This window comes from Vombatus ursinus, unplaced genomic scaffold (assembly GCF_900497805.2).
Source record: "Vombatus ursinus unplaced genomic scaffold, bare-nosed wombat genome assembly UNPS02000749.1, whole genome shotgun sequence".
Taxonomy (NCBI): Eukaryota; Metazoa; Chordata; class Mammalia; order Diprotodontia; family Vombatidae; genus Vombatus; species Vombatus ursinus.
The window spans coordinates 25,938,926-25,963,419 of NW_020940527.1; the positions used below are offsets into that span (position 1 = coordinate 25,938,926).

Below are 24,494 nucleotides of genomic sequence, written 5' to 3' on the forward strand. Positions count from 1 at the left end.
GGTGCTGCGTGTTGGAAGGGCGGCCGAGCTCTGCGGGTCTCAGGAGTGGAGCCAGGGGCCACAGCCGCCGTGAGCCCCCAGCCATGGGGCGGTCTGGAAAGTTGCCCTCTGGCGCCTCCACCAAGCTGAAGCGCTGGAAGAAGGGCCACAGCAGCGATTCCAATCCCGAAGGCCGGCGGCACCGGCAGGCCGCGCGCAGCCGCTTCTTCAGCCGGCCCTCAGGTAGCGGCCCCGCCGGGCAGGGGCTGGGGGAGAGCGGGGCTGCTCTCGAGAGTTGCTCGGGGGTCAGCGGGGGCTTAAAGGCTGGGGGCCTTTGGTGGGTTGGGGCGGGGCTTATGGGGCTCCGAGACAAGGGTTCTTAACTCCTCCCCCCGTGGGGCCACAGGGTCCAAGCGTAGAATTCAGGGAGGGAGTTCCTGAACTACTTTTTTTCCCCAATGTGCTTATTGCTTTCAATATTCCTATATAACTGGTTTCTTTAGTAATCGTATTTTTTATTTTGCACATTGAAAAGCTGCCCCGAGAAGGGGGCCATAGGCTTTATCACACTGCCAGAGGGGTCTGTGACACCAGAAAGTAAGGAGGTCTGCTCTAGGAGACGACGCTGAGAGTCTCCGGCTTCGGCGCCCGAGACTAGGTGTTCTGGAAGAATGTTTAGACACAGTGAGATTCCTGACCTCATGGGGCTGAAAGTGGACTGTGAGATCCAGAGAGGAAGAAGAGTAGGAAAAGCAGGATGCAAAGGGGAGGAACTATAAGCAAGAGTTACTTTTAAACACAGGAGTTTTAAGAAGGACCTTTAAAAAAAGTAAAGATTCTTTTTGGCAGTGCAAGTCTTATGGGTTGGCGCTGGCGGATAGGGTTGTCACTCACTGGGGGATCCTGGGAGTCTCTGTTCCTGGGGGAGGGGGCATTTGAGTCTCACTTCCAAATGGATTCAACAAGGGAAGATGGGGAGGGAGAGAGGGCGGTTTCAGCTTTGGAAACAAGCAAAGGCTTAAAAGCAGGGAAGTCTTTGGCCAACAGAACAGTATAATTTGGTGCAGAGAACATGCATGAGAAGAGAGGCTAGAGGAGTAGTGTGGCAACTGAATGGTGTCCAGGGAGATAATGGCGTTTGGGCCAGATAGAAATGGGGAAAGTGCCTCCATTCCTGTGGAAAAGTATGGAAGTTTTGGAGTCATCAGTTTGAATGAAGCATAGTGTTTGAATGAAGTCATCAGTTTGAATGAAGCATATGTGTTTAAGCAACTAATTGGGACAGAAAATGTAGATGTAGAATTGACAGGATTCTGGCAACTGATCAGGGCCATGGTTTGGAACTTTTTGTGTGTGTGTATGTGTGTGATGTGGACCTCATTGGCAGTCTGCTGAAGGCTAATGACATTTTTAAATGAATAAAATAGAAAGGATTACAAAGGAAACTGGTTATATTAAAATACAGGTATCACAATACTTTTTAAAAACACAATTTTATGGACTCTAGATTAAGAACTCCTTAATTAGAGATAGGAGAGAGAAGAGTAAAAAATACCTTGAAAGTAAAATTTTAGCCTGGGTGATTGAAGAAAAAATTGTATCAGTCATTCATTTAGCTAGGATTAGGTGCTAGGCTTTTCACAGTGTAGTCTCTGCCCTTAAAGAATTTACTTTCTGGGACATAGATGGATGAGTAAATAAGGACTATACAAAGTAATACCAGGGGGAAGGAGGGCACTCACAGCTGGAAGACCTGTTATAGAAGAGGCTATTGAAGGAAGTTGAGCATTCTAAAACGTGGGAGTGAGGAAGTAACACATTCCAAGCAAGGGGGAAAGCCTGTGGAAAGGTATGAAATGAATGAAGTGCTGGAGGTACAGAAACAAAAGGCAAGACAATTGCTGTTCTCAAGGGGCTTACATTCTAATGGGAAGAGATATCACATACGGGGAAGTGGGCCACAGAGGGATGTTTTGATCAGGGAAGTCACAGGGGTGGTGAGTGGAGCCATAGAGTGACTGTTGGAATCGTCCTTCGTGTGAATGGTAGAGTTGATTTCATTACTATTCCCAGAACAAAAGCAAGAAGTGACAGGATAAGAGGGGGACGTATACAAGAGATGCTGTAGAGGTAGTGACTTAATTGGATATAGCTAGCTGAGGAGGGGAAAATTCAAGGATCATCCCTAAGTTTGGAACCTGGGTGACTGAAAGGATAGAGATGTCCTTATTAACAGGAATTGTAGCAACTGGTTTGGGGAGAAGGCAAAGCTTTCAATTTTAGGTGTGTTGACAGTGTGGGACATCCAGGTAGAGACTTATTAAAAGGCTATTATAAAAGCAGGATCCACGAGAGGAGGGGGATGGAGATATAGCTGGATAGAAGTGGTTATTGAAGCCATCGGAGTTGATTGGGTTACTGAAGGAGAGAGTGTAAAAAGAAATGGGGAGCATGGGCAGAACTTGGGGGATTGCCTGCATTTAGGATATCTGGGAAGAAAGAGGAGCCAGTTGGGAGAGGAACAGTCAAATCAAATGTCAGGAAGGATTGTTCAGCAGAGTGAGATGCACTGAGAGCTTAAGAGATGAAGACTGGAGTAAGACTAGTTGGATTTGTCAAGGACAGGAGTGACTTTAGTGCTGTTTCATTAGTGACTTGAGAGCTTTTCAGTAGGATAGTGGTGATAGAAGTCAGGTTGTAGGGGTGAAGAAGTAAATAGTAAGGAAATAGAGACAGTTAATGGAGCCACACTTAGAGTTTGGTGAAGAGGAGAAACCCAGTGACTTGGGGGGGGGGGGAACAGTGGCATGGTTGAAGAAAAAAATAATTTATTTTTAGGATAAGAAACCTGAATATAGATAGAGAGGCAGAGATTAGAGAAAGCCCAGTGACTTCTTTCCTATGAGGATTAACCCTTTGCCTCTTTTTCTCAGAAAAAAGTGATCTAACCATTGATGCTCTTAAATTGCATAATGAGCTGCAAGCTGGCCCTCTGCCCTTGGCCAGGGGAGAGAAAGCTCAGTCTCTCATGGAGAATGAAGCAGGCCCAGTGCTCTCTGAGAAATCTTCGGGCACCTTCCTGAGTGGCCTTTCTGACTGTACCAACATCACCTTCAGCAAGGTGCAGCGCTTTTGGGAGTCCAGTTCGGCTGCTCACAAGGAGGTATGAGTTGCAGGCTCTCATAGGATCTTTGTTTCAGGATGGTGTGGAGACCTAGCTTGTTTGAGTTCTAAAACTCAACCTCAGGCCTTGATATCAACTGATTTTGCTAGACTTTGGTTACAAATTAATTTGTCCTGCACTGATGCATTCTTGGTGGAGTTGTGAACTGATCCAACCATTTTGGAGAGCAATTTGGAACCATGCCCAAAGGGCTAAAAAATTGTGCATACCCTTTGACCCAGCAATACCCACTTCTATGTCTGTATCCCAAAGAGATCATAAAAATGGGAAAAGGACCCACATGTACAAAGATATTTATAGCACCTCTTATTGTGGTGGCAAATTGGAATTTGAGTGGATGCCCATCATTTGGGGAATGGCTGAACAAATTGTGGTATATGAATGTAATGGAATACTATTGTGCTATAAGAAATGATGAGCAGGCAGACTTAAGAAAAACTTGGAAAGATTTATATGAACTGATGCAGAATGAAATGAGCAGAACCAGGAGAACATTGTACACAGTAACAGCCACACTGTGTGATGACTGACTTTGATAGACTTGGCTCTTCTCAGCCATGCAAGGATCTAAGACAACTCCAAAAGACTCTCAATGGAAAATGCTGTCCACATCTAGAGAAAGAACTGTGGAGTCTGAATGCAGATGGAAGCATACTATTTGCTGTCCTTTTCCTTTGTTGTTTTGTCTTATTGCTTCATTCTTGTGGTTCCTCCCGTTAGTTCTCCCATTAGATTTTTTACGTTTTGACTAATAGGAAAATATGCTTAATATGAATGTGTAAATAGAGCCTATATCAGATTGCACACCCTCTTGAGGGGAGGAGAGGGGAGAAAATTTAAAACTCAAAATCTTATGGATGGAATGTTGAAAACTAAAAATCATTTTAAAAAATAAAAATAAAATGTGAAAGATTACGAGGAAAAAAATATTGGAAATTGAGGGGGTGCCAATCAATTGGGAAATGGTTGAACAAGCTTTGGTATATGAATGTAGTGGAATGCCATTGTGCAGTAAGAAATGATGAACAGGCAGATTTCAGAAAAGCCTGAAAGACCTGTACAAACTGATGCAGAGTGAAATGAGCAGAACCAGGAAATCTTTGTACATAGTATTGACAGCATTGTGTGATAATCAACTATGAATGACTCAGCTCTTAGCAACACAATGAACAAGTACAAAGGACTCACAAAGGAGGATGCTATCCACGTCCAGATAAAGAATTGATGGACTCTGAATGCAGATAGAAATATATTTTTTTACTTTATTCTTTTTTGTGTTTCTTTTCCTTTTGATCTGTTTCTTCTTTCACAGTGTTTTACATATTTTTTATTTTATACATATTAAATTGCCTTTCATTTTCAGAATGGGGGAGGGAGAAAAATTTGGAACTCAAAGTCTTGTAAAAATGAATGCTAAAAATTGTTTTGACATGTAATTAGAGGAAAAAAAAATACTGTTAGAAAGGAAAAAGAATTGATTTGTCTAGGAAAGAGGAGATTTTAGTGGGATGATGGTTTCTAATTTACAGATCCCTTCTGCCTCTTTTAGATCTGTGCGGTCCTGGCTGCTGTCACAGAAGTGATCCGTTCCCAGGGAGGGAAGGAGACTGAAACAGAGTACTTTGCTGCACTGGTGAGTTGGGGGTGTGAGAGAATATAAGTTCTGTCTGTAGTTTCAGCCCTGGCTGAGTCCCACACACTCCTTAATAGAATAGGTCTGAAAGGTGAAGTCTACCGTAGATCTTGAGATATAAGAACAAAGAAGGGCAGCGTTATTCAGTGAATTTGATGGCATTTGCCAGGTTATGTAAAAATTGCCGTATTCTCGCTTCCCCAAACCTTGGGTGCCACTAGGCCCCGGAGTTCTCAAAGAGTAAGGACTGTTAAATGCTACCCATGGGCATGTGGTGGCCTTTTCTTCGCCACATACTCTACCTTACTCCATATATGCACACGTGCTAAAATAACCTATTCATCCAGTGAGCCAGGCTTCTGTTCACTTTATTCTTTATCTGTTCCTCAGATGACCACAGTAGAAGCCGTGGAGTCAACAGAATCTCTAGCTGCTGTGGTTTATTTGCTGAATCTGGTTTTGAAGCGGTGAGTATAGGCTCCTTTCCTAACCTCCAGATTTCTAGAGGCCAAAGGCAGAGATGGAATGAAGACTTCTCCTGTCACGATGTTAAATACTGTGTGGAGTTCAGGGGTGACTTGAACTCTAGACTAAGGAATGTTGGATATTGGTAACGTGGGTGAAGATTGGGTTCCCCAAAATGAGGCTGTTGTGCCATTGGGGAGGGATAATGAAGAGTAAAGTTTCTCTGGAATGGAACAGATGCGTCAGGCATCCAGCTCAATATATACACAAGATTACTGATTTGATAAGCGTATAGGAAGTAACAGAATGAAAATAGCTAACAAATGTCTTTGGGGAAAAATAATTGGCATTTAGGTGGCAAAGTGATTACAGTTCACTGCAGTGATTTCCAACTGGATAATAGAGAAACAAAATAAATATTTAAAAAATAAATTGAAATTGAATACAATAATTAGTTGTGAGGGGAGATGAATTTTTTTTTATTTCAGCAAATTGAAAGAATTAAGAACAAGCTTGATGTATTTGACAACATTAAATTTGTGTACAACAAAAAAAAATAAAGAAAATTGTATTGAGGGAAATATATGTTATATATAATATGTATATTATATAATATATAACAAAATATGACAGATTAAAACCCTGACACCTAAAATTTAAGGAAGTGGAAAAGGCATTGCAATAACTCCCAGTCTTGGGAGCTTGATTAAATGGCCAAAGGATATGATTAGACAGTTTTTGAAAGAGGAACAAATTGTTATTGATGGCTCAGAAGAATGCTCAACTTCACTAATAATCAAAGAAGACACAAATCCAAACAACTCTGAGTTACCAGCTTTCACCTTACCAAATTGGCAACAATCATTAAAGCTCACAAAACTCTGCTGGGGCCACTGTGGAAAAAAACAGGCCCAGTCATTTACTGCTGGTAGAATTGGAAGCAAGCAGAATCTTTTTGCAGAGAAGTCTCTTAGTACATAGTAAAAATTACAAAAATGATCATACCCCACACCATTTGACCTAATAAATCCAGTCTGGGGAATACGCATCAAAAGTTATCAAAAGCCAGAAAAAGAAAGAAGGAAAGCTTTGTTAAACAGTCTTCCTGGTAGCATTGGATGTCATTACAGAAACTGGAAATCAGTTAAATGGCTAACAGAGGAATGTTTAAATAAATTGTGGTACACAAATGTAGTGAACTGCTGCAGTGCAATTAAGACCACAGACATGAGGCATACAAAGAAATAGGGGGAGAACTTGAGTGTTGCAGGGTGAGGGGGGAAAAAACCCCAAAACATAGTCTACACTGATTCTAAGTGTATAAGAAGAAAAGTCAATGAAAGTGGACAAGCTAAGATCCAGTGGGAACTTAAGGGAGTGACTGAAAAATTGTTATACTTTATTCACTGAAATAAATTTGTTTAAATGTAAGTAGTTGCTAATAAAATTTAGTTGATTGTATTTTTATAAGGATTATAAATAGAATGGATTTTGGAGTGGTAGAGGGATCAGCTAAGGTTTGTTCACTGTTCTGTGCTCTCTTCTCCATAGGGTTCCCAGCCCCGTGCTCATTAAGAAGTTCTCTGATACCTCTAAAGCTTTTATGGACATTCTGTCAGCTCAGGCCAACTCTGGTTCCACAGCAGCACTCCGATGGGTGATTTTTCCAGCTACCATTCGTTCTCTGGAGGGGATTTTGCCCTTGAGGAGATAGCAGAGGGAGGCTGTTTAATGGGGAAGTGGAGGTGGGGTGTGGAGCTTAGAAGAGGGATTTGGGTCCTTTGTTTCTCTGGGATTGAAAGCTTAGAGATTCTTTTCCTTCTCAGGCTCTGTCAAGAGCCCTGGAGCAGGACTTTCTGTGTGTATTGGGGTGTTCTGTATGACTGGGCGGATGGTGCTTATGTTGCTGTGTCTTTACAAGGTCCTCTCCTGCCTGGCTACCCTCCTGCGAAAGCAGGACCTGATGGCCTGGAGCTACCCTGTCACTCTACAGGTTTATCATGGGCTGCTGAGCTTTGTTGTCCATGCCAAACCCAAGGTGAGCCTCTGGACTGGAATGAGGCGATATGGAGATTCTCTCATTGCGCACCTGGTCTCAGACGTGTGGGACTGGTGCTTGGGAGTGTCTGACTGGAATTGGGGGTGATAAGAGGATTCCCCCTGCATCTTGAGAGCCTCCTTTGGGGGTCATGTTTAATTGAACTGTTTTTTTTTGTTTTTTGGTTTTTTTTTTAAACTAAGTATGGGAAACAGTTTAATATTTTATGATGTGGAACCACAGTCCATGGCAGACAGGTCCCGTTGCATTACCCAGGCAGTCTTCAGGGATGCACAAAAGGACTAGTCCCATTTGAAACCAGGGAGATAGGAAAAGTGAGAAGGTTGTTCAGTTGGAACACTGCAGATGTCTGCAGGATCTGAAGGGTTCACAGACAGTGTCTCTGCCGGAAGTTCGCACCTTCCCTGAATCCTTTTTGTACTTAGAGTAACAGCGTACCCTATGATTGTCTTCTGAGTTTATAAATGATATTTTTGACGCCCCCCATGGCTTGTCAGCTCCTCGAAGGCGGGGCCGTGTGTTCCATGGTCTTTTCTATAGAGCACGGTGGAGAACTCCTGAAGAAATGCTCAGATCCTCGTTGGCTGATGCTGCCCCTTCGGGGTGCCAGCCAGGCACTAACCTGGCCTCCTCTACTCTGTTGCTGTTTTACAGGTCCGGAAGGCAGCCCAACACGGGGTGTGCTCTGTCATCAAGGGCAGTGAGTTCCTCTTTGGAGATAAGCCCCCCACGCATCACCCGGCTGCCCTCTCCACTGCTAAATTCTGTATCCAGGAGATTGAGAAGTCTGGAGGTAGAGCATCCCAATCTAGGAACAAGGCAGTGCCACCCCTGGCAGCTTGTCTCATCTGAATGCCTGGGTTCAGGGAGCCGAGGGAGAGTGACCTGAGCAGAGTGTGGGAGGTGGGAGGTGGGGGGCTGAGGGGAAGCGGGTCTCATGCTACTGCTTCTCTGCCAGGCTCCAAGGAGGCCACCACCACCCTGCACGTGCTCGCCCTGCTCTCTGAGCTGCTGCCGTGTTTCCCAGTGGGCATGGTGAAGAGTTGCAGTGAGACGTTGCTGAGGGTCATGACTCTCAGCCATGTGGTAAGGCGAGAACTCCCAGCCAGGGTGGGCCGGGTCAGGGGCTAGTGAGGGTGGCAGAAGAACCGGACTTCTTGTCCGAGATCTCCTCACCACAAACGGCGAAGGGCTTGAAAGTTGTGTCAGAGAAGGTTCAACTGAAGGAATTCTGGAGGTGTCACGCCTGGTGGTGCAAGAGATGGCAGTGGGACAGGATGGCCATATTCAAGTGTTTGAATTGTGGAAAGGAATTAGACTTCTTTTTGGCCGCGGAGAGAGGGGCTCAGAGAGCAATGGGTACAAGTAGCAAGGGGCAAAGTTAGGCCTCATGTAATAATGTCATTCAGAAGTGGAATGACCTGCCTTATTAGAGGTAGTCAGACAGGCTCCATGGCCGCTGCAGGCTGCAGAGGGATGGTTCTTGTTCAGTAGCTGTGGGGTCCTTTCAGATCTGAGATTTTGGGATTCTGCTTCACAGTCAAGTTAAGGAAGTTAAGGAAACACTCTTGCTCACAGTGGTGTGCAAACTCAACAACCCTGAGGCTTCCCCTCTCTTCTGATTATAGAATTCAAGCTGATTTCTCTCATCTCTTAATCTGAGACCCGAGAATATTGGAAAAGTTAGGCTTGTGATGGCAAAATGCCATAAACATCCCTGTTAGGGGCAGCTAGGTGGCTCAGTGGAGGGAGCACTGGCCCTGGAGTCAAGAGGACTTGAGTTCACATAACACTCACTAGCTGTGTGACTCTGGGCAAGTCACTTAACCCTAATTGCCTCCCCCCCCCCCCCAAAAAATGTCCCGGTTACCCAACTGCATGCTGTTATAGTGACTTCCTGTATCTCTGAAGAAAACATCTTGGGGGGTCCAGGGCACTGGTCCCATTGAAGTGCCCAGATCCTATGTTCTTAGCCTGAATGTCAGGGCCTGCAAGTTGGGGGTGAGGGATCGGCTCAGTACCTGGGCTCTGCTTGCCTGTCCGCTTCTCACTTTTTCTGAATTGCTTGTTTCTCAATAGTCCCTGACTATTGAGACTGAGCCTATATGTCCTCCCCAGTTGGTGACCGCCTGTGCCATGCAAGCTTTTCACAGTCTCTTCCGTGCCAAACCTGGTCCTGACATCCTTTCGGCAGAACTCAATGCCCAGATTATCACGGTGAGGCTCCGGGGAGGCGGTTTTGGTCTTGGGTTATTGCCTTTGACGAGTGGGCTGGGTGAGGAGGGTGATGGGAGCGCTGTCACTTTGAAAGGGTTGTGCAGAGAAGTTGGGCTTGCCTCGCAGCTCGCATCATTGAGGACAGGAAAGGCTTGCTCTGGGGGGGTGGAGGGGCTGCCAGGGCTGCCAGCCCTGAAGAATGAAAGGCACACTTGGCTGGCAGACAAGGCAACACAAACTATCCCCTGCCATTTTGAGGAAGGGAAGGGGGCTTGACCTCATGGACCAGAGAATGTACAGGGTGTCCTTGAAACAGTCAGGGCCAGCCTTGTGATATGAGGGAAGCTCTGGTGTCCTCAGAAGACCAGAAGGAGTCCTTTGGAGAGAAACGTGGGCAGCGTGTTTTACTGAGGAAACAGAGTATCCAGCCTGGTTAGGAGGCCTTCAGATGAAATGAGAAAATGTCAGTGATCCTCCTGAATGTGAATTTGCAGTCACTGCCTCATAGAATTCATTATGGCATATTAAATAGGCATATTAAATTTTTAATTTCATTAAAAAACACTGCAATCCCCAGAAGAACCCAAATATCTTCTAAGAGGTTATGGCAGTATTAACTTCTGACCATACCAGGAGTTAGAGACAAGGAGTTCCTATTAGAGGACTTCCCTCAGGATATTTGGTAACAATGTGCATAAAAATATTTTAAAATAAAGTTTATTTTTGCAAACAAAGACAAAATTTAAAGTTATGCTTTTTAATATAAAAGCTTTTAAATGAATAACATAGACAAAGATAAATAAATGCGATCTATTAGTGTTATTCAGATCTGGTTTCCTGAGACTAATATTTGTGCAACTTAATTGTGAAACCATCTGTGCTTAGTGGCCAGTTGGTACTTGACCAGACCTAGTACAGGTCTAGAATAGGCCCAGATTGCTGAAGCAGGCCCTTGGGTCTGCTTTGGTTCACTCCTACACTTGACAAAGGCGGCTGGAGGCTCAGGGGAAGGAGGATTAGTTTGGTGTGGTATGAATTTGGGTTCATAGGCTTATTGGCCTGGTTTTACCCTCATCTTGCTGTCTCTAGGCTCTGTATGACTACATTCCCAGTGAGAATGACTTACAGCCCCTGCTTACCTGGCTTACGGTAATGGAGAAGGCCCATGCTAACCTGGTCAGGTAGGCACGGGGGCATCTATCCAGGCATGCTACCTCCAGAGGAGAGGGGGAAGAGGGCGGGGCAAAAAAGACCAGTGAACTAAAGCTGGAGCCTTTTCCTAAAATGAAAACTAAGTCTTTTTCAGTAGTTAAAGGGGAAGAGGCAGATCACCAGATCTCGTTTTGTCTATTTCATGTGCCTTCCTGGCTAAATCTCTTGAGGAAATGGAGAGTTGGCTTAGGTTGGGGCAGTGGGAAAGACCCTAGATGGTGTTCTGCACCTTCCTGAGCCCTTTGAGAAAGTCACTTCTCCTGTGGACATCACTATTTCTTCATCTTTGTGAAAGGAAGGGTCCCTTTCAGGTGTCAAATTCTGTGATTCTGTCATTGTTCTCCATGCCCACCCTTAAGGAAAAGTGCTGGAAATGGAAAAAAACTTTTGAAGTATTCAACAGAAGGGGAAAAGAAGGAAAGGGGGTTAAATTAGATTAGAAAACTTGAGTTTTCTTCTAGTGCTCTGATTCTTTTTTGCTTGCTTAGGAAGTGCCGGCCTTAGTTTCATAGCCCTTGGAGCCCAGAAACATTGAAACTTTGTCTTTTCAGGTTGCAGCGAGACCTTGGAATGGGACATTTACCTCGATTTTTTGGGGCTGCAATGAACTGTCTTCTTTCACCCCATACACAGGTGGCGACAGCTGCCACCCAGAGCCTCGAGGTATTCTCACCTGGGTGCTGCTGACCAGGGAGGGGGGTCTGTGATACCTGTGACACAGAGCCCTCTCCCCACATTAGTGCGGTTCATAGCTGTCAGCTGTCATGTGTCATGACAGCCAGGTGGTGAAGGATATTGCATCCTGTCTATTGTTAATCACCCAGCACTCATACTTGCCCCTTCTGCCTAAGTTGGACCCCCTGGAAACATCGGGATGGGTGGTTTGCCCCTCAAGGAGGGCAGGCATGTTGTGGGGACGGGGAGTGTTGGTCACAGAAGTCTGCTGACTGATACCTTGACCCCCCCATCCTCCAGGTGCTTCTCACAGAGTGTCTTGCTCCCCACATGGCTGACATCGGCCCAGTGTCCTCTTCTGCCTCTGGGCCCCCCCTCTATGTTGCTAGGATGTTCAGGTGAGAACACAGGATGAAATGGAGTCCCCTGAGGGCGCAGGGATGTTCTATAGAGAAACTTTTTTCAACACTTGTCTTGGCTGTGAACCTGCAGGGCTGCTCTGAGAGTGTGGTTAAGGGACCGGTGAGGGTTTGCACCCCATCCAGCCATGGATCTGTCCCTTTATGACTTCTCCCTCCCTTTCCCCAGCATTAAAGAGAATGTACATATGATGGTACATGCAGCCACGCCACTTCCCTGGCCAGAAATTGGCAAAAGAGGGAGAAACCCAGAACATTGGGATACTTGGTGTGTTTCATTTCCAGGCTTAGGATCCTCAGAATCTCTTCTGCTTATCTGAGATTGATTTACATTAAGGTTTTTCCTGAGTGTTCTGCTTTCCTCCTTTTGATTTGATCTTTCACATGGTCTGACCTAAGTCTGGTTTCTCTAGGAAGGATACCACATTTGCTAAGACAGTCTGTCAGGAAAGCCATTGACCCTAAACCCTTCTATAAACAGGCTTTGGAAATCAGAACGTAGCCTCTTCTTATTTTTTAAATTCTGAACTTAACCTTAAATAAAATGGGCATTTCCATATACAGAGTAGAACAGGTAAAGAGGACTGCATGTGAGTTGTTGGGGCAGGAGGGACGCTGCGGCCTTACTCTCCGATGGTGTCTCCTGCTCAGCTCCGTTTCTTGGGCACTGTGACCCCATCCGGAGCAGCAGTGTCTGCTTATGTCACTTGCCTGATGTGTTTGGGTCTTACCTGACAAGTTGCTTACTCCGTGGCAGGGCTGTGGAAGAAGGCCTGACATACAAGTTTCATGCGGTGTGGGACTTGGTGCTGCAACTGCTCCGCAGCTTCTTTGAGACCTGTGGGAAACAGGCTCACCTCATAATGAAGAAGGTGAGTTGGCTGGATGCAGGCTGGGAGGGCTCCTTCGGGGGTGCCGTGGTTTAGTTCTCTGTGGAGGTGGGGAGGCTTGGGTCATCTGTTCTGATAACGAGGACATAAGAGGTCTGCTGGGCCGTCTTGGCTTCGGGTTCTTGACCTGATGACTTTGACATTTCAGGAAACAGTTCTTAAGGAAGTCCCTTGAGTAATGGAGACTCCCTAGCTAGCTTGGCTAGGGACCTTGACTGCTACCAGGCTACCTGATAAGATCGGAGTTTAGGGAAACTGCAGAAAAACCATGCAAGAGTGATAGGAACCTGGCCCCTGAGGGCTGCTTACAGGGGCAGCTTCTCTGGTAAATCATAGGATTGGGTTTTTTAAGGTGGATGTAGTATTGTTCTAGGCTAGGGGTGGGGAACCTGTGACCTCAAGGTCACATGTGGCCCTCTAGGTTCGTAGGTGCAGCCTTTTGACTGAGTCCAGGTTTTACAGAGCAAATCCTTTTATTAAGGGGATTTGTTCTGTGAAGTTAGGATTCAGTCAGAGGGCCGCACTTGAGGACCTAGTGGACTACATGTGGCCTTGAGGCCACAGGTTCCTCACCCCTATTCTAGGTCATTCCAGTTATCAGGGGGCAACGTACTGGTAAAACACCAATTGAAAGAAAAGCAGGAAGCTGGTGGGCAGCAGTCCCTCGCAGATGCCCATTGCGTGGGCAGCCGGCATCTGACTGAGAGTAGGAACAGGCATGGCAGTGACCCTCTTCTCAGCTGCTGGAGCAGGCTTCTCTTGGTGGTCTTTGTGACGGGTCTTTTCCCTGTATTTTACCTCTTTCTCAAGTGCCTTCAGTCCCTCTGCGACTTGCGCATGTCCCCACACTTCCCTCACAAACTGGCTCTGGACCAGGCAGTGGGAGCTGCAGTGGCCAGCATGGGCCCTGAGGTTGTGCTTCAAGCTGTGCCATTGGAGATTGATGGCTCTGAGTAAGTGTGGCCCTTGGAAGTAAGGGAGGGCAACTCGAAGCAGGGCACTCCCTCTGTGGGGGACGGATCCGTACCCAGCCAGGGGACATCTCGTCTCATCCTAGTGTCCTTTCCCTCTGCTCTGTTCAGAGCGGTGGTAACTAACGCTGGACATTGGCCGTGGCAGTGACCCGGGTACCGGTTCCATTTTCTGCCAGCTGCCTGGCAGTCTTGGTTTCATGTAGTTGGGGTGGGGGGGGTGTCTTTCTCTCTCCAGAGAGAACTTGGATTTCCCTCGGAGCTGGCTGCTGCCCGTCATTCGTGATCATGTCCGTAACACGCGGCTGGGCTTCTTCACAGGCTACTTCCTGCCCCTGGCAGCTACGCTGAAGAACAGAGGTAACAGACCTCTCTCTGAGGGGCGGGTTTGGTTATCCGATGGGTTTGGAAGGGTCAGCCAGGATCACACATCTTGTTTTTCCTGCTGTAGCTACAGAACTGGCCCAGGAGGGGAGGACCATGGAGTCCAAAATCTATGACACTCTTCAGTGGCAGGTGAGGGGCAGACGGTCCTCCACGGCTTGGGCTGTGGGCCTGGGAAACGAGAGGAGCTGCTCCCGCGGGTGACGCCATTTCTCTTCCTGCCCTCCCCAGATATGGACCCTGCTGCCTGGATTCTGTACCAAGCCCACTGACGTGGCTGCCTCCTTCAAAGGGATTGCGAGGACTCTGGGTGCAACCATCAGCGAGCGCCCAGATCTGCGGCTCACGGTGTGCCAGGCACTACGCATGCTGATCACCAAGGGTTGTGAGGCAGGTATGGTTTCTGCCTCTCCAAAGCCAGTGGCTCAGGCTGACCTGTCTTCCCAGGGAGCTCCCTTCTGCCCTTCTCCCTCAAAGAGCGGGTGCTTGTCCTTTTTTAAGGGAAAAGGTGAAGGCACTGGCCGTCAGGCTGAGCATGGCTCAGTGTTCATGCATGTGTTTTCATTTAGTTGGTCAGTTGGCATTTGAGTAATCAGTGAAATGCAGAGAAGTGCGGCATGCAGTCCCTGCTTTCCAGGAGCGTTAGGGGCTCCTGGCCTTCCAGCCCGCCCTGGCTGTTTCCTCTATTTCCGCAGTGTCACCATCTGAAGGAGAGGACCCTGGGTTAGGTGGGAGGGACCTCAGGGCTCCAATCCAATGGGTCTCTGAGGTTAATGAAGCTCCTTCTATCCCCTCTTTGTGCTCTGTGGTGGTCTCTGGAGCAGAAGTGGACCGTGCTGAAGTGAGGCGCTTTGCCAAGAACTTTCTGCCAATACTGTTTAATGTGTATGGACAGCCTCTGGCGGATGGGGAAAGCGCCGCTCCCCGGAGGGCTGTGCTGGACACCGTTAAAACTTACCTCACTGTCACAGAGACAGAGGTGAGCTTGGGCTGAAGGACCTTGGAGTCCTGGGTGAGTGGGCTAGAGGAAAGAGAAGAGGGCAGTGCCCAAGGGTGGGGGCTTGCTGGTTGGAGTGAAGGCAGTTTAGAAGTCAGGAGCTGTATTCACCCCTTGGGGCCCTGCTGGGGCTGGGCCTCCATGTGGGCAGAGAAGGCTACTAGCATTGCTGAGCTAGGCTCTGAGTGGTTTTCTGCTTCCAAAGCCCTTGGGGTATAGGTTGCAAGTAGATCATCTCAGGATTTAAGGCTAGGCTGAGGGCTGAGGGAAGGGGCCTGGGGACCATGGCTCCTCGGTATTGCATTTCTCCATGGTTCTGCAGCTGGTGAATGGTTTCCTGGAGAAAGCCAGTGAGAAGGTGCTTGATCCTGCCAGCTCGGACTTCACCAGGTAAATGGGCTAGAAAGGGGTAGCTAGGTGGCGCAGTGGATAGAGCACTGGCCCTGGATTCAGGAGGACCTGAGTTCAAATCTGGCCTCAGACACATAACACTTACTAGCTGTGTGACCCTGGGCAAGTCACTTAACCCCATTGCCTAAAAAAATAAAAAATAAATGGACTGGAAGGTGTTCTCATTCCTGGTCCATGGTGATAGGTACGTCCCTCCTTCTTCAGGGCCTCCAAGACATGGAAGCCAGAGGAGGCTCGTTTCTGTGGAGCCCTCAGGGTTGTGAGGCAGGGCCACTTGGATTGGGGAGCCAGGGCATTTGCCAGGTGGCCACAGGTCATGTTCCTTCTCTCCCTCTGCCACCACCCCAGCTAGCCCAACAATAAACCCTACATACTGATTGTGTCTTTTTCTGCCTAAACAGACACTCTATCCTGGATTTGATTGTGGCCATGGCACCCCATGCTGATGAAGCCTCAATCAGCAAGCTGTACAATACAATCTCTCCCTACCTAGAGGTGAGTTTCTGCAGGGGCCTGTTTTATGGAAGATGTCAGGGCCAGAATGGATGAGGCACAGGAGCCCCTGGACCATGGGAAGAAATGAGGCACAGCAGCCCCCAGACCCTGCTTGGGGAGGGGCTGAGGCACAGGAGCTCCTGGACCATGGGGAGAAATGAGACAGGGGAGCCCCCTGACCATGCTTGAGTCTTGAGAGATGAGGGATTCCCATGGGAAGGAAGGGAGCACCAAAATTAAATTGTGTTGTGGGGGCATCATGAAGACTGACCTTTTCACTATTTTGACACAATAGACATTTGCAGCACTTAAATTCCCCTAAAAAGTATGTTTTCTTGAAAATAGTTATGATAGACTACCCAGTACCAGTACTATGATTGCAGCTGATAGTACTATGTCGCTTATCAGCCACTGATTGTTAACAGAGAGGAAGGACTTTAGTGGTATGTTACTAATATTGTCCATTGTATTTGACTCACGTTTCCTTGTCTTGTGTTATCTTTTTATGCTCTAATATTGTAGTAATTTGATAGGATTTTTTTGATTCTGCTTTCTTTATTCTGCATTACTCCATACTGGTCTTCTACTGTTTCTCTGACTTCATTGTTATTCCTTATGGTCCAGTAATATTCCATTATTCATGTGTTATAGTTCCGCAGTTGGGGAATATCTGGACAAACTGGTAAATGTTCCTTATTCGTGACCTGCCTGTCTTTTCTACTTAGAGTAAGGAGCACACCATGCAGAAAAAGGCCTACAGGGTGCTGGAGGAAGTGTGTGCCAGCACGGAGGGTCCTGGAGAATGCTTTGTTCAGAACCACCTGGGAGACCTGAAGAAAACCCTCCTGGACTCCCTCCGGAGCACTGCCTCCCCAGCCAAAAGGGTGAGAAGCGTGGGGGCTGTGGCAGAGATGGGAAGAAACAGGGGTTAGGGGTAGGGCAGAGGACCGCTCGTACAAGGAGACAAGCTTGGGGCCGGTCCCTGGGAGCGAGACTTCCAGCCATTGTACGGGAACTGGAGGCAAAGCCAGACGCCCTCCTCTATTGCCTTCCTTCCTCTAGCCCCGTTTGAAGTGCCTGATTCATATCATAAAGAAACTGACGGCAGAACATGAGGAGTTTATCACTGCCCTGGTTCCTGAGGTAGGGCCATGAAGAATTGTGGGGAGGGGTGACCCTGGAGCATGGAGCAGCAGGAGGCCAGGCCAGCCACTCTCACGGGCTCCCACAGGGCACAGCTGCCTGATCATTTCAAGTAGGGAAGCCCAAAGACCTCTGGTGGCTGTGGGTGACCCGGGTGGTCTGCTGCAGGTGATTCTGTGCACCAAGGAAGTGTCAGTGGGAGCTCGGAAGAATGCCTTTGTGCTGCTAGTGGAAATGGCACGTGCTTTCCTTCGGTTTGACTCTAACCAAGAAGGTGAGCAGGGCCCTGTCGGTCTGTGGAGGGTCTGGGCTTATTGGCTCAGCGGGGAGCGGGTCTCAGAAGCATCTTTGTTTTCCTTGGATATCGTTCTGGACGTTCACCTGAGTTCTTGGCTGTCCTGGAAGACAAAGGACAGGAGGCTTCCTCTTCACGCTGGTCCCACTGAGTCCAGGGGCCAGAACTGATGGCCTCCTTGGTCTGAGGCCACCTTCATAGAGTCAGCGTTCCTTCACACGGAGGTTTGCCTCTTGGTCCATGGTGAGACCTGGACAGGAAGGAGAAAAGTCTGTGGCCTCACATGGAAGATGATTCCACTCTGGTTTCTGTTGTCACAGCTGCTTTGCAGAGATACATGCTCCTGATCTACCCTGGCCTCGCGGGCTCTGTCACCATGATCAGCTGCAGCGTCCTGGCCCTCACCCACCTCCTCTTCGAATTCAAAGGTAAGGGCTGTTCTTTCTACAGGGTACTGCCGAGGGGGAGAGCAGGTAGAAGCAAGGAAAGGGGGGAGGTGGGTAGAATGTGACATATCTCAGTGATGGTAGCAACACCAAGTTCTCTCCCCTCTGCCTCATTCACAATGAGCTGGGCTTCTGACTCTTGTGTCTCCCAGTGGGTCAGATTTTCCTCTCTCCATCCTCCTCATGGCAGAGGAGGTGGTGGATGGAGAGGGGGAAGGATCACTGACATGTAGACGGGGGCCTTTGCTGCAGGTCTGATGGGAACAGACACCATAGAGCAGTTGCTGAAAAACGTGTGCCTGCTTCTGGCTTCCCGTACCCGCGATGTGGTCAAGTCTGCCCTGGGCTTCCTAAAGGTGGTGCTGCTGGTCATGGACATGACTCATCTGGCCAGGCACCTGCAGCTCATGGTAAGTGCCAGCCTAGGCATCATGGTGGTGCAGCTTGAGGGAGCCATAAACCAAGTCTTGGAGTCCTGGCTTCCCTGTATGCTCCCCAAGGGACGACGTGGGCGCTCTCCTGTTCTGCCTGGCACCAGGAGGTTGCCCTGGGTGTCACCTACTGGTGCTGGAGAAGGTTCTGATCCTTCATCTGGTCCCTGGACAGCCCTGCCTTCCTGGGCATTTCGTGTTCCCCATTTTGTCATAGGATGGCAATGTTAGGCTCAGAACAGATGGATCCTCTCATCTTATAGATGATTGTGGCAGGCCCACAGGCCTACTTGAGTGATTTAGCCAGGATCACAGGCCTAGAAGTCTGGTTCTCCCGACCCCTAGCTCAGAGCTCTTTCTGAACAGACTTCATTTACATACTTGTCCTCTCCCTGGACCCTTGCCAAGTCAAGTCAGTTCACCCTGTCCCTACTTAGGTGAACACTGTGTGCCCAGCATTGTGTGAGGCACCGTCCACGAGGGCTGCAGAAGAGATGGGAGTGATCTGTACAGTGGAATCAAGCACAGTGTGATACAGAACTTAAAACACAGTGGATGATCTAAGGAGGACCAGATGACTGGGCTAGAGCAGTCCGGGCAGACTTCATGGAGGAGGGGGACCTTGTGCTTGCTAAGGAGAAAGGATAGAGAACTTGGAGGCTGCCTTGGGTCCCTTACAAGCCAATCGAGGCAGCAGGTTGTGCTCAGTAGTGCCTGCTTATGATGGGCGTGTAACAGCAGTTAAAGGGCACTGTTAATAGGGCCACCGGTTCAGGGTCCAAGAATCAGAACCGTCTGCTTGCAGTCTTAGCTGCTTCGGTCAGAGGCAGCCTCTTGTTTCACTGTCTGCCCTGAATGTGACCTCATGTTCCCACCCTAACAGATGGAAGCCATCGGGAGCCTGACCGATGACATGCGCCGCCATTTCCGAATGAAGCTCAGGAACCTGTTTACTAAATTTATCCGCAAGTTTGGGTCAGTAAGGATGGCTGGGCTGGAAGAAGGGACTGAAGAGGGGCTTTGGGGGCAGTGAGATGGCCGTGGAAGCACCTCGTACCTTGGGCCAAGACTCGCTGCCCACGGCTCCCGGGTCCAGGGAGCGGGTGTGGTTCTGTGTCCAGGTGGGGACGCTGACTGGCCTGCCTTCCTTCGCACCTTAGATTTGAGCTGGTCAAGGGGTTGCTCCCCGAGGACTACCACAGAGTCCTGGTGAACATCCGCAAGGCGGAGGCGCGGTCCAAGAAGCAGCGGGCCTTGCAGCAGGCGTCCGTGGAAGAGGAGGATGGCCCTCCTCAGGTCAGAGGAGACAGGTAAGCGCACACCCAGACCCAGCTGTCCTGCCTTGGGCAGTGTCGCCAGCTGTAGGCGGGGGACGGGGCACATCCTTCCTTCCCTCTCTGTCTAGCATTGAAGAGATTTTGGCCGACTCGGAGGACGAGGAGGAGACCGAGAAGGCAGCCAAGGGCAAGGATCAGAAGAAGCTGGCACGACAGAGGAGCAGGGCATGGCTGAAAGAGGGTGGTGGGGATGAACCCCTCAACTTCCTGGATCCCAGGGTGTCCCAGCGAGTCCTAGGTAAGGAGAAGAGGGCCTGCCTGCCGTGGGGGTCAGAGGGTGGTCCTTGTGGAGGGGGCGCCTCCCTCTCCAGCCCCCTTCACTTCCCAGGCCTGGGCGGATGCTGCTCTGGGGACCTTGTAGAGCCCTTGTAGAGGTGGAGCACCCGGGGGGCAGGTGAAGGTGTGATGGCGGAGAGAGACGTCTTGTGTCTGTGGGTTGTTCTCCCCTCATGCCTCCCCTCCCGCCCACGCTCTCTCCCAAGCCACGCAGCCTGGCGTGAACCCAAAGAGGAAGGGCCATGACTTCAAACTCAGTGCGGACGGGCGCCTGATCATCCTGGAGGAGGGAGAGCAAGAGGAGGAAGACGGCGCAAAAGGTGTGTGGAAGAGTGGCCAGAACGCCTCCTGAAGGCGGCTGCCCAGTGCTGTCCTCTCCCATCTCCTCACCTTGGCGCAGGAGGGGGAAGGGAGGGAAGGAAGGAGAGGAGGGGGGTGTGCAGCCCCAGCATCGAGATGCTGTTTGTTGTTTGGCCCCAGGTGCAGATGACGAGATGACTGACCTCAAGCAAGAAGTGCACGTCCTGAGCGTGAGTGTCATTGCCATCGTGACGGGGGCGCCTTGGGTCTCCTGCCTGCGCTCGGCACGGCGAGAAGTCGTCTGTAGCCGGATCAGCCGGCGCTGTCCGGAAGCTTCTTCAGCCCCAAACATTGGGGTGGCGGGCGCACTTACCATTTTATGGCTGTCAGTTCCCCGAAGGCCGCTAGGCCGAAAGAGTGGAGTTGTGCCCGGATTCAGACCCCAGGCCCCCTGACTCCGGATCGGTGCCCATTCCACTGAACCCCCTGCTGCTTCCATTTCCTAGCATCAGGGTGGAGGGATGGGCAAACTGGGGGCCCTGGTGTGTCTTCAGATGCGGGCCCTCGGTCACTTTAGGAGCGAGAGGCAGAGGACAAAACTCTCAATCTGTGCTGTAGGAGTAGGAGGCCCATTTGTGGCGTCACGCCCTCCAAGAGGCCGATGTGCCGGCAGGGTGCTCAACCACACTTGTGAATTGGTTGATCACGATAGTTTACATAGCTTGTGAAAAAGTGTGTGTATATGTGTGTGTGTGTGTGTGTGTGTATGCGTACGTGTGTGCGCATGCACGCCATCTGCAGAAGGTCTTTGTGCTTATTTCTGGGATCAAAGCTCAAAGATTGGGAACCACTGCTCTGGAAGCCGCCCTCCCCTCCCTTGTGCTCCCCCTCTGAGGGTGCCTCTTTTCTTCGTGTAGATCTTGTGTGTTACCTGGTTGTTTACATGCTGCGTCCCCCGTGGGCTCTTTGAGAGCAGGAGTGTGCTTTTCCTTTCTTTTATATCTCCGGTGCTTAGCCCAGGGCCTGGCACGTCAGCAGTGCAGAGGAAATACTTGCTGACTGACAGACGAGAGACCCCAGACCCTTGTGGTGGGTGCCTGGTCTGCTTATCTTCCTCTCTGTTCACAGAAAAAAGCCCGAAAACTCAAAGTTTGGCAGGACCGTGATGATGACGAGCCGGAGCCCCCAACCCAGTACAAAGGTGAGAAAATCTTGGGCCTCTCCTGTTCTGTCCAAAGGCAAGACAGCAGGTCCCCCAAGCTTTGTTGGGCTGGTGAGAGAGGTGAGGCGGGGCTATTGGGGATAGAGAAGGGCCACAGGATACAAAGAGTGAGGAAATGGGGCCTTTTCACACATAAGTCCCAGGGCACAATGGTTCCCCATGACCAAACCCCTCATTCCCACTGAGGCTGACCATGGCATTCTCAGATCACCCGTAGGAAAAGTTGGACCTGTTCTTCCTCGCAATGGCACAGGCTCCTAGGAGTGAAAGCTGCCCTCCTTGGTGCAAACCTTTGGGCAGCTGGGCATCCCCTTCCCATCCTTCTGCCCACTCTAGAGGCAGAGGCCCAGTGTGCGAGGTCACCAAGAGGATCTCTCAGCCTGTTCCCTGTTTGACTTCTTGTTCCTTGGGGGCTGTTGCTGAAAGAGCACTGTTCATAATTGTTTGAGTTTTGCTTTCGCATCGCCTTAAGGTAGAATTTCGGGGATGCTTTATTCTCGTTTCTTAATGGCCTCATGGTATAGCAGAAACAGGGCTTGAAAACAGCCATTAGAAAATAATTGCCGAGTCAGGAAAGCCGGACTCAGGCCGTGCTGCCACTGACCCTACATGAGTCACTCTTCTTCTCAGGGCCTTGGTTCCCCATTTGTGAAAATGAGCAGCTTGGCCTGCTAGGATCCTGCATGGCTTGGGAATTGAGTGACTCTGGGATCCCACGTAGCTTCTTCAGGCCCCAGAATGAGACCTCATCCTTTTTAAAGGGACTCTGTAGATTGGGCTGTGGTCCCAGGTGACAAATCCTGAGTTTTTAGAAAGTAGGTGAGCCACTTAACCAGTGGTAGGACCTTGGATAAATCATTGGGAGAAACTGAGGTCCTAAGAGAGGACTAGGGCTTGTTCTAGGCCCTACACAAGTAAGAGTCAGAACGGGGCCTCAAACCCAGGCCCTCTGATTGGATGGAACAAGCATTTATTAAGCACCTACTGCCTGCCAGACGCTGTGCTAAGTGCTTTGCAGATATTATCTTCATTTGGTCCTCACAACAACCTGAGAGGTCGGGGCTATTACTATTTTGCAGATGAGGAAGCTGCGGCAGACAGGTTTAGTGACTTGCCCAGGGTCACACAGCTAGTAAGTGCCTGAGGCCAGATTTGATCTCGGGTGCCCCAGACTACTCCAGGCCCAACGCTCTGTGCTTTGAGTGGCCGGCTGCCTCTAATTTTGAGCTCACGGTTGCTTCCTCTAAGTCACCTGCGGTGCCTGCCCCACAGGGCAGGTAGTCAGGGGGTCAGAGGAGACGAGCCGAGGCTTCGTGCAGATGTGACGTGCTGCTGTTGATGGGATTTCTAGAGGGCAGAGAATCGGGGTAATGATGCTCACGGCAGGCATTTGGGCTTTTGGGTTTTGTCGGTGTTCAGAGGAGCCAGCTTGTGAAAATGGTGGTTTCCGAGTCAGCAGAGCACAGTTCACTCCGTGGCGCCTCTGTTGAGCCTCATTGTTCATCCTTGGTCCTTGGGTCAGAGTGCCCGCCGCTGCTTGTGCTGAGCCCTCAGAAGGTGCCTTCTGAATTCGGCCCTTGGGGAGAGGCGGCTGTTCTGACTTTGTACTCAGAGATGGTCTTGTTCTCTTTCCAGCCGGAGGGTCTGGAATACACCGACCGCTAGCCAAGAAGCCTGGGGCTGATTACAAGGCCAAGGTAAGCGCTGCTAACGCACAGTGTCCATTAGTGCCGATTCAGGGTAAGTGAGGTTAGAGAAGGAGAAGGGACGACTGTGTAATTCTTCTCCTGGGGATGATTTTTGTCTTCATGCACCATTGGCCTCATTACCTTGCTTGGACAAAGGTCACTGCCAAAGTACAAGGGTGAGAAGGGGGTGCCCGGTTTTGTGTCAGGTCTGGGTTCCTGAAAATGTTTTACTTACCTGGGAAATAAGAGGGAAGGGAGACTGGGAGGCAGGGTTCTCGAGTCCTGATCCAAGATGAAAGGAGAGGAGCTGTGTGTCAGCTGAGAGCTGGAAGCCCTGGGGTCTTCCTGGGCAGAAGGGGAAACCGTGTCTGGAGAGGGGCAGGAGGTTCAGGCAAGGCTGAAAAGGGGCTCGCGGCCTGACTCTGGTCCTCAATGTCTGTTTTTCTCCGGCTGAGCAGAAAGGAAGAGGTGATGTGAAAAAGAAAGGTCGCCTTGACCCCTACGCCTACATCCCCCTGAACAGAGCCAAGCTCAATCACAGGTATGGCCTAGCAGCCAGACTGGTGGGTGGGGGCGGAGCATGGCTGCAGCCTGTGGGTGGAGGCCCAGCCCTTACCTCTGAAGACCTTGCTAATAGGAGTAAGAACACGCGGAGCAAACAGGCTTTTTCAGCAGTGAGTGAGGGACTTGCACATTTATGTGTCCTTGGCTTTGCAGGAAAAAGGCAAAGATGCAAGGACAGTTTAAGGGCCTGGTGAAAGCTGCCCAGCGTGGGGCGCAGGCTGGGCAAAAGAACCGAAGGAAGAAGCGTCGGGCCTGAAGTCCCAGAATCCCGCGGGGCCGCTGTCCTGAGCGTCGTTCTCACAGCCTGCCTGATGTGGAGTGCCCATGACTTTGACAGTGCCCTGGAACCAGGGAAATGGTTAGAGAGCAACCCAGCGGGACTAGAGGCTGATTCCAGAGACTTACCAAGGCCTGAGGAAGGCCTGCGACCTGGTAGGCGGAGTCCTCCTCGCTGTTGGAGTCTGGGACAGTGGCCTGAGTGTTCTCTGAACCAGATTCATCCAAGATGACTCTGTATATTGTTTAAAGGACCAAGGGCCCCAGACTACAGATGGCCATGCCAGGGAATCCATTGGGTGGGTTCCAGTGGTCGAAGCTACCTGAATTTTGGGGACACAGTGTTTTCCTGATCAGACTGCAGCTGTTCAAAGGCCTCAGTGTTGGGGCAGTGTGGGGGGGATGTGTGTGTGTGTGTGTGTGTGTGTGTACGTGTGTACGTCTGCTTTGCTGGTCATTCATTGACCACAAGACTGTACTACGCCACACTGATGTGCATTAAACTTGGGCTTGCTGAATACCCTC

At 49.7% G+C, this 24,494-nt stretch overlaps 1 protein-coding gene across 1 annotated transcript; it reads left to right on the forward strand.

Moving 5' to 3' along the window:
- On the forward strand, nt 1-24,494 carry RRP12 (ribosomal RNA processing 12 homolog). The gene is made up of 34 exons (XM_027859591.1): nt 1-222; nt 2,913-3,142; nt 4,713-4,796; nt 5,187-5,263; nt 6,813-6,918; nt 7,183-7,299; nt 7,975-8,113; nt 8,279-8,406; nt 9,439-9,537; nt 10,627-10,718; nt 11,301-11,412; nt 11,725-11,822; nt 12,601-12,715; nt 13,544-13,686; nt 13,943-14,064; nt 14,156-14,220; nt 14,320-14,482; nt 14,913-15,067; nt 15,408-15,475; nt 15,898-15,991; nt 16,717-16,875; nt 17,054-17,134; nt 17,303-17,408; nt 17,750-17,857; nt 18,128-18,285; nt 19,190-19,281; nt 19,467-19,616; nt 19,712-19,881; nt 20,126-20,239; nt 20,400-20,449; nt 21,348-21,420; nt 23,077-23,138; nt 23,588-23,670; nt 23,847-24,494. The coding sequence occupies exons 1-34, from the start codon at nt 84-86 to the stop codon at nt 23,947-23,949; spliced, it is 3,855 nt and encodes a 1,284-aa protein (XP_027715392.1). The 5' UTR covers nt 1-83; the 3' UTR covers nt 23,950-24,494.

Bases quoted from the DNA above. Each gene is read 5' to 3' on its own strand.
- RRP12 (XM_027859591.1), top strand. From the start codon at position 84: ATGGGGCGGTCTGGAAAGTTGCCCTCTGGCGCCTCCACCAAGCTGAAG. The intron at 11,823-12,600 runs GTGAGAACACAG...ACTCCGTGGCAG, and splicing joins TATGTTGCTAGGATGTTCAG to GGCTGTGGAAGAAGGCCTGA. The intron at 17,858-18,127 runs GTAAGGGCTGTT...CCTTTGCTGCAG, and splicing joins CCTCCTCTTCGAATTCAAAG to GTCTGATGGGAACAGACACC.